Here is an 18,867-nt window from a genome sequence, read left to right on the forward strand (position 1 = left end):
GAGCGTCTGTACCAGTGATGTGAGGTGAGAGGAGGTACGGGAGTCGGAATTGGAGAAGGAAGGTGTCTTTGCGCTGACCTGCTCTGCGCTCCGAGGCCAGGACAACGCTCTGATCGGGCCGTTTAGAGTCGGCTGAAGCCGTTGCACCTTTGGAGAGGTTAAAGTCAACACAGGAGGAGGAAGTGGGGGAGGAGAGAGGGATGGAGGAATGGCTCTATATGTGCTCTGACAGACAACAGGACATTCTTCTGTCATAAATGTCAATGACTGGAGCTCGTGCCGACTGAGTTTTATCCCGGTGGGTTCCTTGGTCGGAAGAAGCCAGGTGAGATTCTGCTCGATGGTCGACATAGTGGTCTCTGTCTATTTCAGGTGATTTTAGCACCATCACAAGATCGGGAATGGCATTTATGGTCGAAACTGTGAGTCTGACGAGACGCAAGGTGATTAAGGCATTGTCTGTCTTTGTGCACCTTGTGCGGGAGCAGAATTGCGCGCCTGAGCGGGTACGCGCCTTGTGCCATTCATACAATTGGCACCACCGTGTATAATAGTAGATGTGCGACGGTCGTGTTGACACAAGGGATGTAGTAGAGAATGAAAGTGGCTGGATCGATGATCACAACTTGCTGACTCGTCGGACGGGAACTTCGCACCGTTATTAATCATAATGTGTCAACGGGACTGGGCTCCATGTGCAGGGATGAAGCATATGTCGCCTAATAGGCCTACCCGAAGCCTCTTCAATCATTTATTCCATAGGCCTATCATGTGAGATATCCTAAAATAAATACAGAGGAGTAAAATCGATTATGAATTACGATCTGTTCCCCGGGAGACGTCTCTCTTTACTCTCTCTCTCTCCCTCGCTCTCTCTCTCTGTGTGTGTGTGTGTGTGTGTGTGTGTGTGTCCGCGTGTGCGTGTGCCTGTGCGTGTATGTCCATAATTCGCTGGCGTCACTGGCGTCTCAGGCGTCAGCGAGGAACCAAGATAACCTTGACAACCTTGACAGGACATACACGCGCCCAATAGCACGATGACGCACGTGCCGCGCTCTGACCCGTGGCATCATTTAGTCATCAACAAGATAGACAGACATACACTTAGTCGGGATAGGCTACAGAGTCAGATACAGCCTTTTTTTCAGTGATCATTGACTGTATAACAAGAGATTATCATTTGTATGAGGTCGAGATTAAACGAATGCAGTATTCACTGCAGTATTCTATCCTGGTTTAAAATCACAGGCTGGGTGGCTAAAGCCATTCTTCAGATTGTGAACAAGGTGTGAACCTGCTGCTCAGTGACAACAGCATTGCAGAGGCTGCGTCAGCCTGGTGAATTACAACCATTGACGGTCTCAGACACCAAACAGGGCAGAGGAGGATTCTTCATTTTATTCATCTCACTTTCAGAACTTGAGGGTGTCAGACTTCATCATATGCCTTGTGTGAGAAAAGGATTAGGCTACTCTCTGAAATACCCTCCCACCAACACACTCAGTCTCATTCATTTCACACATTCATTGAATATTTTGTTGTAGAGTTTTCGCTTTGACCGCTTCTCTTGTTTTAGCATTTACTCACAGTAGGTAATGTGTTTGCCAAAGCAGAAACAGGACTGATATCCAGCCTACTTTGTTTTAACACATGGTCACATGTAGGCTACGTAGAATAAGTTGCTCTTGAGAAAAGGCATCTGCTAAGTGACTCAAATGTAAAGTGTAAATTAATGTCTAACTGCAGCCCTAAAAGACGGAGTCAGACCAGCTCAGAGATAATGAGCTAAACATAACCACTAGGAGAGAGAGACAGGGGAAGGAGAGAGAGAGAGAGAGAGAGAGAGAGAGAGAGAGAGAGACAGTTATGAGGCAGCATGTTTCACATTATGTAACCATTAATTTGCATGCAAACATTATGATGTCCCCTCTCTCTATATTTACTCAGCACACTCTGCCCCCGTCACACCTATGAATGTTTATGTTAAAGAGATGCTACAGGATATTTGTAACATTTCAGCCATGAGTTGTTGTTTTTAGAGCTCATTGGCCAAAAAACAGGTCCTCTTAATAGAAATAAGTATTGTCAAGAAATTACCAGTTTGCAAATACACCTCCACACACCCATGAGCAAAAAGCTTATTTAGCAAAAGTTTGTTTGACTTAAACCAAGGACTGTTTAGTCGAATGAGATAAGAAATCGTTTTTACAATATTGAACCATACGGTCAACACTTAGGCCACATTTTTATGCAAAGGATTAACAACAAATCATCTGTAATGCATCTTTAACTGAGGTGATGTTGTCAGAAAGATTTTATCTACCAAGATGATTGGATTTTCCAGAAAGTTTGTAAATGGACTGACTGAGTTTGTCAGGTTAGTATGTCAGTTTGACTGTTGTCCTCTCGCCCCTGCAGGTGTGCGTGTGTGTCTACTCTGAGGTCCAACCATGGAGTCCGCTCATCTCTTGGGAAGCAAGAAGAGAGTGAAGATCCACCCCCATACGGTCACAGCCAAATACGCCACTCACACACCCTACTCACCCCAGCCCGGAGTCCACACACACTTCCCTCAGCCAGGAGACGAGGGCTACGACGACGCGCCCTCCTTTGAGGACTTTGGTTCCTTCCTGGAAGAGACTTCGGACAGGAAACAGCTGACTGAGGGCAGGAAGTGGAGGGGACGGACTCTGTTTGGAGGGAAGGACAAAGGCACGCCCCTTAAAACGGCAGCGGCGGCAGGGGGAGGAGAGGGAGCAGCGGGGGGAGGAGTCGGGGGTGTTAAGGGGTCCGGAGGAGGGGTCGGAGAGCAGTTGGCCAGTTTCGGCGAGGCATCTGCAGCAGCGTCTCGGCTGACGTGGTTGGCTCTGCTGGTTGCGGCGCTGGCTCATGGGTGTGTGTGCGCTCTGACCCGCCTGGCATCAGAACGCTTCCACCTCCCTCCTGTAATACTACTCTTGGCTCGTTCCATCTTCCAGCTCCTTTCTGGGGCCGTACCACCGCAGCGGGGGGAGCACCCCTTCGGCCCAGAGGGCTATCGACTGCGGGTGGTTCTCTTCGGCGTGGCGTACTCTCTCTCCCTCTGCTGCGCCTACGCTTCCTTATCCTTCATCTCCACCGGAGACACTACCACGACCTGGCGCCTGGCAACCACCGTTCTATCAGCGACACTCGCCTTCCTGCTGTTGGACGAGAGGCTGGGATTGGCTGACTGCGGCGCTATAGCAACAGGCGTGGGCGGGCTGGCGCTGATGCTGGTGCCTGACATGGATGATACCGGGTCAGGGGTGGGTCCGGACAGGTCGGGGCCGGCTCGACAGTCGGTCCTGTTCTGGCGCGGTGCGTTCGGCTGGTCTCTGTCTGTGTTATCCGGGCTGTGGATGGCTCTGGCTCTGGTGGGCTACCGCTCTCTAAAGGAACGGGTTGGTGTGGGCACGGCTCTGTTCACCGTCAGCTGGACCAGTTGCCTCTTGGCTGCAGGCTCCATGGTCCTGCTCCAGGAGGGGTGGGCCTGGCCCACTGGTGCCCAAGCATGGGGCCTGGTACTGGGGCTCTCTGCCCTCTCTGCCGGGGGGTTCCTGGGCGTGACCCACGCGCTCACCCGCTTCCACCCCGCCTTAGTCTCTGCCTCCCAGAGCCTGGAGATCCCCATTGCTATGGTACTGCAGCTGGCCATGCTGCCATTGGCTCCCAACGCCTGTGAGGTCATCGGGAGCGTGGTGGTGGTGGCGAGCGTCGGATGGCTGGTGACCATGAAGCTCTTCCCCTCCCGCGGGAGCACGAGGAGACAGAGAGAGGAGTACGAGGAGATCCTGGACTCACCCATCAAATAGAGACTACTCCTCTCTTTCTTTTCCCCTCTCGCTCCCTCTCTCTTTCTGACTTCCCTCCCCTTCTCTCTTTCTCTTTCTATATCTCTCTCTCTCTTCTCTCTCTGACTCCCCTCTTTGTACCTCTGTCCCGAGAGCAGCCTGTCTGTGAAGTGGGTGTGAGGTTATGAGGTCGATGTATATGTATATATAAAGGGACTCTGGTGAATGTTAAAAAAACAGATGTATTTATTTTGTATTGTTGTTGTTGATGTTGGAAATGTGCCAATATTGTATGTTGTCTGTTACATTGGCCATATGTGATGTTGAGATAATGTGACATAAAAAAATCTCACTGGTGTCCAATGTATGTGTATGTATTATCGTGTCACATGGTCCTGTGCGGCTCAGTGGGTAGAGCATGGCAATAGGCCACGGCTTAGGTTTGATTCCCATTGAGACCGATTATACAAAACATTTATGAATCACTGTATTATTAAGTTGCTTTGGCTAAAAGCGTCTGCTAAAGGGCATATATATTATATGACCTGAAGTCCTCCTTGGGTTTGGAGTGGACGTCAACCAGGCCACCCAGACTTATAATGTGTTCATGGTGTGTGTGTGTGTGTGTGTGTGTGTGTGTGTGTGTGTGTGTGTATGTTGGCTGGGTTTCACAGGGAAGGAAGAGTCATTGACTTTTGCAGCCTGCTGAGGGTCAGCCAACTGAGCTAATCAATGCAATGCCATCTATCTGGCTGTTAGCATCAAAGAGAGAGAGAGTGTAAGGAAGAGAGAGAACAAGGAAGGGGGGGGAGGGGCGGGGGGGGGGGTTGGGGTTAAGCCAAGGATGATAGGAGCCAGGGCCCCCAGGAGAGGATGATGAAAGAGAAGGAAAGCAGTGTAGGAGTGAGAGAGAGAAAAGGAGAGAAACAGAGGAAGGGGAGTGTGTGCTCTTTACTGTTTGGCCAGGTGCCTGATGGCAGCTCTAATGTGAGAGAGGGAGCTGTGATTAAGACTAATAACTGACTGTCGAACATAAACACACTGGCACTGAACTCCTCTCTCTCCTCTCACTCCTCTCCTCTCCTCTCACCTTCTCTCCTCTCACCTTCTCTCCTCTCCTCTCCGCTCTCCTTCCTCTCCTCTCCTCTCCTCTCACTCCTCTCCTCTCCTCTCCTCTCCTCCCCCTCTCATCTCCTCCCCTCCTCTCCTCTTCTCTTCTCCCATCTCCTCTTGTCAACCTGTGACATTCTAAAATTAGGTGAAGGTCAGGAGGAAGTTTCCACACACACTCCAAACTTGCTCTCCATTCCTCCACCCAGGTGCAGCTTTATAGGAAAACACACACACACACATACACACACTTTTCATGCCATGTGGTTTAAACGAAATTCTCTTCAAAGTCGTAAACCTTTCATTAGTGAACGTATGGGTGTGATGTCAGGGAGTGGCCCTAATTAAACACACACGCATACACACACACACACACACACACACACATACTCCTACACTTCCGCTCTGAGAACGGTCAGGCGCCACCAAACGACAACAACAATTAATGAGATGGATTGCATTTACTGTATATAAGGCTTTTACAGATGCTCAATACTTTTTACATTGTAATGGAGGAAAATCCCTCATCTGCCAACCAGGATGGAACAGGCCGGTTGCCTGGTTGGCCGGCAAGAGAGGCTAGCGGTCCAGTAATGAGTCTGGCGAAGCTTCATAAATCATAAACACACACACAGACACACACACACACACAGACACACATATAAGTCACATAAGTCACAGTCAGTGCATAAATACAAGCTGTAAGCCACTAATGAGAGGGAGAGGCCTGTGGCTAATTAAAGCTTCAGTGTGAACAGAGTCTGAGACACTCCTGCTATTGTCCACAACCTCAGTGATCACATCGCTACATACTGTAGAAAGGCATTAAAACACATACACACAACCACACAGACGCAGACACACTCTCACACTCACACACACACACACACACACACACACACACACAGACACTCACACACACACAGACAGACACACACACAGACACTCACACACTCACACACACACACACACACACACACACACACACACACACACACAGACAGACACACACACACACACACACACACACACACACACACACACACACAGACAGACACACACACACACACACACTTTATTTCCCTAAAGAAAGAGGGCTGTACAACCCTCCCCTCGCTGCCTAACCCTCTTTACTAGAGATGGAGATGTGTGAAGAGGGAGGAACTCTTTTTCCCTGACCCATTAACACGTTTAACAAGCCTTTATTCTTCAATTACACCATTGACATTTACAGTGTTAATATTATTCCCTGTCACTGTACAGAATCCCAAAACAACAATATAAAAATGTGTCCTTTTTTTGGCATCTTACAATGCCAGTTTTAAAACTCTTACTGACAATCCATCCCATCATCTCTCTCCCCCTTCGGCCTCTCTCCTTATCTTTCTTCCTCCCTCGTTCATCCCTCGCCCCATGAGTTGGCTCAGCTGTGCCTGCACCCTCTGCAGCTCCGTTGCTATGGCAACCAGGGCTCTCTCCAGCTTCCCACTGTCCGCCGATGACATCACTTCCTGTTCCTTCAGGCTCGACGACAGGAACGGCTTCACGTCCAAACCCAGTCCCGTCCCTAAACCTCCAGGCCTTGCCCCCACTGGTCCAGTCCCGCTAAGCCCCTCCCCTAAACGAAGCCCCGTTCCACCATGCTCTGCCCCCATTGGCCCTGCACCCTCCCCTCTCTGCGCCACTTCCTCCAGTCTGGCAAGCCTGGTGTTCTGCTCTCGGCTGCTCTTTAGGAGGCCCTGCAGCGTGGCATTGATCCTCCTCTCCCTCTCCGCTCCTTCCTCTCCCAGCTCCACTAGGCCTCTCTGCAGCCTGAGGCTCGCCTGCTCCAGCCGTCCCTGGCACAGTGACTCCAGAGCAGGCACATGTACACACTGCTGGCAGGCCCCAGAGACCCGGTCTATCTGAGCCTTGAGGGAGGCCATCCCACCACAGCATTGCCCCATGGCCTCCAGCAGCATGTTCTGTCTCATTTGGGAGTCCTCCAGGGCCACAAACAGTTTTTCCCAGTGAGAGAGCTCTGCAGCCTGGCATGGCATCACTGGGGACTTCCCTAGAGAGAAAGAGAGAGAGAGAACCAGAGGGGATGCTCTTATGTATTATTTTATGTGTAGAATATCCTGTATTGTCAATCATTAAATTATAATAAAACGTTTAACCCCCCCAAAAAGAAAAAGAACCAGAAATCACACTGAGGACCAGCGCTGATGGAGGCTGAAGCCACTCCCCCATAAACATAAGCACAGCTAATCAACAAGAATGGGGGAGGGGGGGTGTTCTCTCTATCCACTTATCTGGTCAAATGAAAGGTAAATAAATGAATGGGGATTTTGTACTTCATCCAAACTAGACATAACCTGGATGAAGTACATGAAATGTATAATCATGAAATGAACCAAAAATATGACAAATTGCAGTCAAAATATTTCTCATCACAAACAGAGCAAGGGATAAATAGCCACGGCAGCCACACACACGCGCACACACACGCACACACACACACACACACACACACACACACACACACACACACACACACACACACACACACACGCACACACACACACACACACACACACAGTAGGTTCATGCTGCTGATAGAGGAACAGGGGAGCAGGTAAAGGAATAAAGAGAGAGGGGGAACAGAGGAACAGCTGAAGGATTAAAGAAGAGAGATAGAGAGGAACAGGGGGTGGGGGGCAACTAAAGGAGTGTAACAGAGACTCACACTCACCTTCTTGTTGGTCCTGTGCGATGTCGTTGCCGTAGTTGTCGTAGTTCATGTCATACTGTTTCTCATCCACACACACGGATATACACACCCAGCAGAGCACATATACCATGCGCCAGACCAAGCACACACACATTACTACTGTTCTGGAGTGGTGTGTGTGCAACTACAGCATGTATGTTAAGAATAATGTTTTCTCCTCGTTGTCTTGTACACACAGTCTACTATTTCTCTCTCTCTCTCTCTCTCTCTCTCTCTCTCTCTCTCTCACTCTTTCCCTCTTTCTCGTCTCTCTGTCAGTCACTAAAGCTACCTTGGGCTGCTTGGGCTGACTGTTATAACCCCCACACAGAGGAAGAGGGGAGGAGGGAGAGGAGGGAGAAGGGAGGAGGGAGGTTGGGTGAGTCATGCTTCGGTGAAGGTAGCATGTTAAATAAAACCTTGACTACTTCTACTATGGGCTGAGAGAAAGGGGGGTGATGGGGGAAGGCACAGGGGCAGGGAGGGGGCAGGGGGAGGAGAAAGGTGATGGTGTTGGAGGAGGGAGGGAGAGTGCAAAGGGGTGAAGGAATCTGAATCACAGGAATTGGTCCTGTGAATGGATGTCTGTCTTGACCTCTTATTGAACTTCCATTTATACAATTTCTTACACGTTGTTGTGACCAACTATGTCTTATAATGTATGTAACAAAAGGTTTAAATACATATCACAGTTATGTCCCTCATGATCAGAAACAACTAATACTGGCTGTGTATTTGTGTTATTACAGTTTTTCTCTATCACTTTAACACTAACATTGGAACCTCAAACACAACGACCAAAACCTGAAACTGGTGTATTTTATCTCACACCAATTCTTCACAATGACAAATACATTTCTTGCATATCACTCATTTTGCAGCTCTAAACCACACAGTTAACAAAACACAAAATACAATTCTCTACATTTGGCACAATCTTCCTTGATAAAATCTCTTGGAAAACACTACCATTCAGAATGCTAAACTCGAACCACCAATCACACAATCACACTCCTCATACGGGTAAACACCTACTGCTTTTGAATGAGCAATCATAGCTTTAGCAATAAAATGTGAGCAATAAAAGGTGTGTTGGAGAACAATGGATGCCAACTTTGCAGAGAAAGGTAGAGCGAGAGGCATGATGTCGATGAGGTCCTGTGGCAAGACAGAAACGAAAGGCAAGATGCAGCCTCATTTTCTTTTTCTTTACAGTATGCAGAAGGCTTATTTAATTGTATCTATTGTTTGTTCTGTATGAAGAACATTTTACAAATCCAACTGTGTTTGCTGAGATGTAGAATAAAATAAACATTCTATTCTTGTTCTATTCTTCTAAATGTGAATGCTTCTTCTATCCTTCTATTCTTCAAAATGCGAATACGAAAGGCCTACTGATAGTAGTGTTTTCCGCTGATTATAGTGTTTTCCATTGAGCACATCAGTGCTCAATTGGTTCTGACAAGTGTCTATTCATTTGACGGTGTGTGTGTGACAACATTTCATTTTGAGAAGACATAACATTATTTTGAATGCAGTGTTTGCTTTTGTGTGAGTTTTTGGATTTGTGTTAAAGGTTAAGAGAAAATGAGCCATGCTTTGAGAAAACGTTTCTATTATAAAAATAATAGAAAAGTGTAATAGAAAAGCTTTGTGTGTAGAGAGCTGGGTGGCCCTGGGGTGAAATTTAGGACGACGTCACAGGACAAGTTATCTGTCAACGCCAAGCACATGTTTTAGAAGATGTTTAGAAGTTATTTTTATAACAAATGAGTTAGTCGGTTATGTCATGATCATTTACAGACCCCTGGACTCCCTCCCTCCCTCCCTCGCTCTGTCTGTCTGTCTGTCTGTGGAGGGGGAGGGGAGGGAGCATCTGCAGGGCGGGTCTGAGCTGGTGGCAGTTTTACAGATGGAAAGCAGAGAGCACCTGCAGAGAGAGCGAGAGAGAGATAGAGGGCGAGAGAGAGAGAGAGGGCGAGAGAGAGAGAGAGAGAGAGAGAGAGAGAGAGAGAGAGAGAGAGAGAGAGAGAGAGAGAGAGAGAGAGAGAGGACAGGGCAGTTAGGTGGACAGATTGGACCTGTGATGTTACCAGAAGAAAAGAGATTTGGGGGCAATTCAGAATATTGGTGATGAATGTCAATAGTGTAGTGTGTGTGTGTGTGTGTGTGTGTGTGTGTGTGTGTGTGTGTGTGTGTGTGTGTGTGTGTGTGCGCGCGGTAACCACTCTTTGTTGTCTCACTCTACTGTCTCACTCTGTGGTCCCACTCTGCTGTGGTCCAATAACATCTGGCTGAAGGTCAGAACGCTCCATAACATCAGAAAGCAGATTTATCACCAGACTCCAGGTGCTCTTTAGCCTTTGCTTAATAATTAGTCACATCATTCTCATAAATACTTCACATCATTCTTGTAAATGCGTCAGATTATTCTTGCGAAATGCATCACATCATTCTTGCAAAACACAAATCATTCTACACGTGGTGTGGGTGCGTATGTCACAGTATACACAAGCTAATGTACTTCTTCATCCTTGACTTTTATTACCACAATAAAAATGTGTTTTTAACGTGAATAGAAACATTTCCAGGAAAAGGAAAAGGAAGGGGAACTTTGCAAACCCTTTCTATTGTTGGCTAGTGCAATCTATGAAAAACAATTGAAGTAAAATCGTAGAACTGACGGTCCCATGGGAGGAGGCCATCGATGAGGCATTCGAACGGAAGAGGCTGCGGTATGCCAACTTAGCAGTCGAAGCAGAGGGGCGGGGCTGGAACGTGAAGGTGTGGCCAGTGGAGGTGGGCTGCAGAGGCTTTGTAGCCAGCTCCACCACAAGGCTCCTGAGGGCAGTAGGGATCAGAGGACAGGCCCAACGGAAGGCAATCAGAGAACTGTCCACTGCAGCAGAACGGAGCAGTCACTGGCTGTGGCTGAAACGTAGGGACCCAACATGGGCTCCCAAATGACCACGTGGTGCCACCGTGCAACACACACCCAGGCCTGATCAGCCTGTGGTGGGCCAACCTCGTGATAACTGGCCGAAACACCCAATGAGGTCGGGGACCACAACTGAAGATGTGTCGTACTGGTGGCACCACGTGATCATTGCCAAATTCCACTCCACCCAAGAGGACATCTCCAACTCCACTCAATTGTTGTGCTGAATATTTAGGGATTTTAACAACCAGTCCTATTAAGAATCATGATTTAAAACCTAAATTAATTAACAACAGGTGGAAGCTGCTTTATCAACTGACCAAGACAATGAAGACCTCCTTAAATGACACAGAGACTTATCCAAAGTCATAGTGTTGATGACCAAAGACCTCCTGACCTCTCAGCCATCTGATGGTGCCACTAGTGCCAACAGCTCAGACACGGTTCCCCTGAAACACAGCTGGAGCGTGGGGGACAGGTGTATGGCTGTGTGGAGCCAGGATGGACAGGTGTATGGCTGTGTGGAGCCAGGATGGACAGGTGTATGGCTGTGTGGAGCCAGGATGGACAGGTGTATGGCTGTGTGGAGCCAGGATGGACAGGTGTATGGCTGTGTGGAGCCAGGATGGACAGGTGTATGGCTGTGTGGAGCCAGGATGGACAGGTGTATGGCTGTGTGGAGCCAGGATGGACAGGTGTATGGCTGTGTGGAGCCAGGATGGACAGGTGTATGGCTGTGTGGAGCCAGGATGGACAGGTGTATGGCTGTGTGGAGCCAGGATGGACAGGTGTATGGCTGTGTGGAGCCAGGATGGACAGGTGTATGGCTGTGTGGAGCCAGGATGGACAGGTGTATGGCTGTGTGGAGCCAGGATGGACAGGTGTATGGCTGTGTGGAGCCAGGATGGACAGGTGTATGGCTGTGTGGAGCCAGGATGGACAGGTGTATGAGGCTGAGATTGAAGAGATAGACAGGGAGAACGGCATGGCCGCCATCACCTTTGCAGGAACGCGATGGTGGTTCCGCTCCAGAACCTCAAACCCATCCGAGGAAGGGAAGAACTCAGAGGAGGACGGGATTGGCGAGAACAAGTCCAGGAAGGAGCAGATAGCAGAGCAGAGGGAGTAGAAGAAGAAGGCGGCTCAGAAGAAGGTGGCAAGGATGAAGGAGAGAGAGCAGGAGAGAGAGGACCAGAAACCCAAGTGGCAGCAGTTCAACAACACGGTCTACTCTAATAACAGGTAAACGTTTAACGGCGTGTCCTCTGGGCTAATGAGGAAAAGGACCATCCATTAAAAATGTGTGGTGCATTATGAAGCGCAAAATACAACAATGGAGACCCCGGAGTGTTGGGCAACTGAAGTCAAGCAAGAATGGGGAAGAATTCTGCTTTCAACTTCAACAATTAGTGTCCTCAGTTCCACCGCTTACTGAGTGTTGTTAAAAGGAAAGGTGATGTAACACAACAATGGTAAACATGCCCCTGTCCCAACTTTTTTTGGAAACATGAGCATCAAATTCAAAATGAGTGTATATTTACAAAAAACAATAAAGTCTATCAATTTGAACATTAAATATATTGTCTGTGTACTGTATTCAATTGAATATAGGTCGAAAAGGATTTGCTAATCATTGTATTCTGTTTTTATTAACATTTTACACAGCGTCCCAACTTTTTTGGAATTGGGGTTGTACATTTAACAGTAAAACATGGTAACCATGAAGGTTATGGTTTTTGTGTTTAAAAAACAAACAAAACCAGAAGTCTCTGGTTGCCTGGACACAGGACCTGCCCAGCCCCTCCTGGAGCGCAGCCCAGTGACGTCGGCAATGTCCCTGAATCCATTTCAGCCGTGTCTATTAACCATGCCCGTGATTTCCCCATCCTATCACAGCGTCCCATTTCACCCTGTGACACATACTCACATGCCTGTGTGAGTGGGTGTGCAGATATGGGGGAGAGAGAGATGAAGGGAGGTGAGGAATGACAGAGGGGACAACCGAGAAGAATATCTTTTGAAAGAACACAACACTCATGCTGACAAAGCAAAAATAAAATGTCAGTGATGTCAAACTCTTCATTTTAATACATTTAACACCTGGAGACCACACCTTTGTCTGGGCAACGAACACTTCTGTGAGAGAAGGAGGGAGAGTGACCGAAGGCGAGACACAGAGAGAGGGATGGAGGGGGAGCAACAGAAAGAGAGGGAAAAATAGGAAGCGCAGACTACATACATTTAAAACAACAGAACTTTATTGGCGAGCAAAACACACGCTAACAATAGTACAATGACTTCAGCTCTCGCTGGGCAGTTAATGAGGGTGGCAATGGTGATGATGTTTTTACTGGGGGTGTTTCCTCTTCTCTGGAATACAGGAAATGAAGGGCAGGGAATTCTTGAAGAAATGTATTGAGTATAGCATAGCAGTCCAATGTATGCTTCATCAGCAGAGCCAATTATCAGTTTAATATGATTAGAAACCATAATAGAGTATCACTGCACCACCATCACAGCAGCAGGCCAAGTTAAACCATATGGTCACGTGTGTGTGAAGGGCCTTTGGGGATACACTGAGACTGAGTTATATTATATATACTAATAACATTACGCTTGGCAGAAGACCAATCGGGAGAAACAAGCGTCACATTGACGTTTGCTCTAAGCACATTATCGTCACATTAGGAGGAGTAGTATGTCAAACCTGAGCAACATAAGAGCGACCAGTACATGCACGGGTGTACAATGTTCATACAGGCGCGCGCACAAAGGCGTAATTGCACAAACACATATATGCATATGGCGGTTACCCCAGTGACTTAGTGCTAACAGTGTGTTTCCTTCCAGGGTGTTAACAGCAGAGACCCACAGCAGAGCTGCCTTCACTGAGACAATGAACAACATCTGGACACGGAAATAGTTACCCAATCCGCTCTTATCTGGGTATTGGGGGGGAGGGGTTTATATGTGTGTGTGTGTGTGTGTGTGAGAGAGAGCGAGAGAGTGTGAGAGTGTGGAGAGGGGAAAGTTGAGGGGCGAGTGAGAGAACGTGTGGGGGTAAAACATACCTCACGCTGTAGCCGTGCAGTAAGAGAGTGAGTGTGAGGTGAGGTTTAACACCATGGAACATGTTTAAGACCCTGTTCAGCTCGGTGCCCCAGCCTGCCTGCCACCTCCCCCCTCCTTGTCCACACTGACACCATGTTGCTGGATGGAAAATGACCTCAGCCCGCAGAGGGGTGAGGGGGGGGGTCTCTCTCTCTCTCACACACACAGACACACACACACACAGGTTTGTTTCCCTGCAGTATGTCACTCACTACCAGTGGCTTGGGGAAGCCGTTAAACTGAAAGGTCAAACAGCTGTAAGGAGGCATATGTACAGCACACACGACTGCATGTTGGCACAACGATTGACAGTGAAAATGAATGGCTGGACTGCTGGGAATGTCCAGTAAAGCATTTCAACATGGTTTCATCAATAGACTCTCTCTCTCTCTACGGAGCAACAGAATGCCAACACAACACAATTATTATTACAGACCATAACAACAATGTCAACAACTCTGATATCACAGAATAACACTTTCTTTTCAGACAACACAGAATATGTCTATCATGTTTGACAATGTGATACTGTTTAAAAACATTATCAAAATATTTCTTTTTTTTCCTACCACAACCGTATCATTTTCTTGATGGATGGACAGAGCAACTCAATCACATACGAATGAGAGAACGGGATGGACCTCAACATCATCTTCAACACAGTCATCAGGGAGGTACAGTCTTACTCCATCAGTCTGTTCTCATCACACAACAATACTAATGACTGATTGGTTGATCATATCCTCCCACAATACATCACAATCTGTTGTTGGCAGTGCGTCCCAATTCTCCATCCTTTTCCCTGAAATGTACATTTGTCAACTCCCCCTACACAAATGTAAGTACACAAGTATACACTTGAGGGAAAATGGACTCGGTCCTCCTGAGTTCACATAGCTAACATATTTTTTAAATTATTTTTTTAAATATATTTTTGTGGAGTGCATTGCATTTATGTACAAAATTTGCTATATATAAAGTTTAATTTAATTTGACATATTTTGGCAAAAAAGCTGACCCGTTCTGTTCTCTTGAACTGTGCTGATTGGTGCTGATCACGCGGGTTTTCCAACAGCCCCCCTCCACCCACCCACCCACCCCCCCCCCCCCCCCACACACACACACACACACACACACACACACACACACACACACACACACACACACACACACACACACACACACACACACACACACAGAAAACTACTGAGTCACAACCAGGCTACAGCTGGTTGGGTAACTGGGGCTGATTTGGCTGCCTGGGTCAGATTGGCTGCTTGGCTGCCTGGTCGGTGGTAGAGGACCCCATGGTTGCCTGGTTAGTTGCTGGGGGCTCCTTGGTTACTGGGGGCTGTTTAGTATTCTGGTTGGTTGCTGGGGGCTCCTTGGTTACTGGGGGCTGTTGAGTAGCCTGGTTGGTTGCTGGGGGCTCCTTGGTTGCTGGGGGCTCATTAGTTCCTGTGGGTTGGTTGGCTGTCGGGGGCTGGTCGGCCACTGCGGACTGGTTGGTGGCCTGGTTGGAGGTGGAGGGCTGGTCCGTAACCTGTGCCGACCGCCAGTTGTTATTGGAGCATAGCAGAGGAGGAGCACTACAGATGAGACAACACAGAGTGGTTACCTCACACACACCACAAAAAACACACACACACACACACACACACATTGAGGTGATATCCATTGTGAGTGCAGACAGACCTGGCCAACTGTCTCTGCAGGTCCTGTGCATGTTGACAGCACTGGGCATAGTAACAAGCCTGAGCCTCCACAAAGTCACCCAGGATCCGATGGTGGTGGTCCTGCAACACAATACGGTAGACAAGAATGTGTGTTCACATCGGTCTGAGAGAGAGAGAGTGTTTGTGTGTGTGTGTGTGTGTGTGTGTGTGTGTGTGTGTGTGTTCACATCGGTCTGAGAGAGAGAGAGTGTTTGTGTGTGTGTGTGTGTGTGTGTGTGTGTTCACATCAGTCTGAGACAGAGAGAGAGTGTGCGTTGGTACCTACCAGAGTAGTGCTGACTCCCTCCAGTAGCAGTTTGGTGATCTCTGTCTGCCGGTCAAACAAACACTGAGAGATCCTCAGCTCCATCTCTGCCTGCAAGCGCACACACACAGGACACACAGGACTGACGATAATACTATAGTTTTGGTGTGAGCTCTCTGTCTTCTTCTTTAACTTTGTATACTACTTTGCTACTTGTATTTTATTTTAATTCTGTTCTTATATTTCATTTATTTCATTTGTCTTATTGTCTAAGTTTTAATAAGTGAATGATGTTCACTAATTATTCCTTTGTTGATTGATTTTGTTATGTTTGACTGTCTGTCTTTCATGTGGACCCCAGGAAGAATAGTCCTCCCTATGGTGATGACTAATGGGGATCCGTTTAAATAAACAAATAAACAAACAAAAGCACACGCGCGTGCACACACACACACACCATCAGCTCCACAAACACACACACAAAGAGAACACAATCTTACACTACACATTACCACACAAAACAACACATGCCATGACCATCCGCAAGAGGCAAAATAACAACAAAAATAACACTCCCTCACCTGAGCCACTTCCTGAGCCCACATCTGACAGCATGGAATAGAATGACAGAAATAACAAAATATGTTAGATTTTGTGTGTGCATGTGTGTGCCAAAGTAGCTTTTAGTTAGTTAGCGACAGGCTAAGACGCAGACCTTCAGCCATCGGACTCGTAGGAAGCTGAACATGTAGGAGACTTGAGCCACGTACTCCTCACTCCTCAAAGGGTTAGCATTCAGACTCTGAGAGAGAGAGAGGAGACAGGGCAGTTAGATGGACAGATTGGACCTGTGATGTTACGAGTGATGTAAGCATTGTTGTCATGGCTACTCACGGCAGCCTCTGTGTCGGCCTCGTGAGCTCTTCTCAGTCTGGCTTTACAGATGTCCAGGTCCAGACGCTTATTCACCAGCTGCCTACGCTCTTCCTACACGGAGAGAGAGAGAGAGAGAGAGAGAGAGAGAGAGAGAGAGAGAGAGAGAGAGAGAGAGAGAGAGAGAGAGAGAGAGAGAGAGAGAGAGAGAGAGAGAGAGAGAGAGGCGCGCACGCGCACACACACACACACACACACACACACACACACACACGTAAGTTTAGAGCATTTGTGTAGTTGGCACAAAGGTGTGTGTGTGTGTGTGTGTGTGTGTGTGTTACCTGTATGATTCTGTAGTCTCCCTCTGTGAAGGTCCGTAGGGGAGCCAGGAAGTGGATGGCGGTGCTCTGGGCGAACTTCCTCTCTGCACCCCCAATCTGCTTCTCTGCCTCTCCAACCTTCAGCAGTACACTCCCTACACACACACACACACACACACACACACACACACGTGTTCCAGTCTCTAACGGCTATGTAAGAAGGCTAGGAGTGGAATAGGGTGCCATGGTTAAGGTGACACTAGCACACTAGCATTAGGTCCTTGGTGTGGGTGTGTGTAGGTTATATAGACACTAACCATAGGGTGTATTGGCGCCCATCTCCAGCCCCGCCTGGATCATGTCCTCTCCCAGTACCTCATGTGAGCGTGGCCGTGGGGGGGCGCTCCAGTCTAGACGCTCATACAGCAGGTCCTCGATACGAGCTCCTGGGGGTGCAAAGGTCACAGGTCAACTCAGACTAGGGGTCAGAGTTGAACATTTTCAGCTACAGAACAAAGGGCTGTGGTTGAAAGCATGCCAGCATCTAGACAGCAACACCGTGGGTGTTCTAGTGCCTGGGAGGTGAGGATGTCTGCAGAAGCTGTGTGTGTGCGTGTGTGTGTGTGTGTGTGTGTGTGTGTGTGTGTGTGTGTGTGTGTGTGTGTGTGTGTGTTGGATACTTCTGTCTAACATGGCTGCAAGATGAACAGAAAGTATCCTGTTCTCATACTTTGAAAATGCATCCTTCCTCCATTTATCAGTTTCGACTGATGTAACACAATTGGATTCATTGAATTGGAAGATCATTAAATGAGTGGTGTCTAATCTAATGTAGCCTAATTAGATATGACTACTACTGCAAGGAAGTGAGAAGGGAATGATACATGTGTTCGCTATTTGAACAGGGTCATACGAGGCTCACCAGGACTGGGTTGTAGTAAGACCACAGTTTGTGATATGATTTGATCTGTCCGTGTCTTGGTGGATTCCGCTCTGGCAAGGAGATCCTCCAACCGGCCGTTCAACTCCGTCTTCTCTGCCTGTCCCAGAGTCTCTCCAGTATACTGGAATTCATGGAGGCACATTATTTACATTTTTTTTTCTGTTTTCTGGCACATACTATCCTACGAAATAATCCACAATCACCACGTGTACGTGGATGAGAGGCGATGTGAATGAATGATCTGTCTCCGGAATCAATCGGACTTTACCTGAACGGCGCGATTAATAAACGCTCCCGCGTCAACGGCCAGCCGCGTGAAATCCATCTCTCTCAAGGTCGCGGGGGTCCCCGGGTCGCTCTCCGGCGGTGGGTGGTCTTGCTCTCAAAACGGGTCAAGAACCATTCAATGCCCGACGACGAGTGAGGTGAAGCGAGCAAGCAGCCATTTGGATGTTAAAAAAAAACACCTGCGCTTACAGGAGCATGCACAAAGCGACAGCAGTGGACCGTGTCGGTCCCAGACAAAACGACGACAGCGACATCCTTCGGTCCAGTCTCAAATGTGTAATGCACGCATCTCTGTTGTTATAATAATGTCATCCATAAAGCCTACATATTTGGGCTGCTGAGAGCCTGAGACTGAATGACGGTGAAGAAATGACGGCTCGTTCGTTCTGTGTTTACTTCTGTAGATCGGCGCTCTTATTCGCGGCTTAAGGGGATTTGTCGGTGACGCCAGTGGATGGCGCGCAAGACAGTAGTCGCGCCGTGACGCCCAGATGATGAAACGCCGCACCATTTAAAAAGGACAATTGCACAGTTGTCGCTGATGTTAAATATCGGTATGATGACTTGTATGAATACATGGAACTGACATCTTCACTCGTCTCACAATTCCATACTGGTTGAGGTTGTCCCAACAGTGTCATGTCTCCCTCTGTTCTTCCCTCTATCTACTGGGGGTAGAAGACAGACAGATGGCCTCCTCGAGTCTCCCCCTCCTCCGTCTCCCAGCTCTAGTTGAAGGC

At 48.0% G+C, this 18,867-nt stretch overlaps 2 protein-coding genes and 1 pseudogene across 3 annotated transcripts; 2 read left to right on the forward strand and 1 right to left on the reverse strand.

The window, feature by feature from the left end:
* Nucleotides 1–2,450: 2,450 nt before the first annotated feature.
* On the forward strand, nt 2,451–3,833 carry LOC308157810 (solute carrier family 35 member G2-like; the record flags this gene model as incomplete). The annotated part of the gene is made up of 1 exon (XM_080531411.1): nt 2,451–3,833. One exon carries the CDS (start codon nt 2,451–2,453, stop codon nt 3,831–3,833), a length of 1,383 nt encoding a protein of 460 aa, XP_080387537.1.
* A 6,281-nt stretch (nt 3,834–10,114) lies between these two features.
* LOC308149699 (survival of motor neuron-related-splicing factor 30-like) lies at nt 10,115–11,858 on the forward strand (annotated as a pseudogene). Its single transcript has 3 exons — nt 10,115–10,168; nt 10,909–11,121; nt 11,556–11,858. The product of its transcript is annotated as a survival of motor neuron-related-splicing factor 30-like (transcript).
* A 3,129-nt stretch (nt 11,859–14,987) lies between these two features.
* LOC308149709 (endophilin-B1-like) lies at nt 14,988–18,164 on the reverse strand (the record flags this gene model as incomplete). Its single annotated transcript, XM_080522607.1, has 10 exons — nt 14,988–15,312; nt 15,419–15,519; nt 15,725–15,814; nt 16,285–16,308; nt 16,419–16,505; nt 16,598–16,690; nt 16,918–17,047; nt 17,210–17,342; nt 17,819–17,960; nt 18,108–18,164. 10 exons carry the CDS (start codon nt 18,162–18,164, stop codon nt 14,988–14,990), a joined length of 1,182 nt encoding a protein of 393 aa, XP_080378733.1.
* Nucleotides 18,165–18,867: the final 703 nt, after the last annotated feature.

The sequence above is a fragment of the Nansenia antarctica genome (assembly GCF_963989245.1).
Source record: "Nansenia antarctica genome assembly, chromosome: 1".
Taxonomy (NCBI): Eukaryota; Metazoa; Chordata; class Actinopteri; order Argentiniformes; family Microstomatidae; genus Nansenia; species Nansenia antarctica.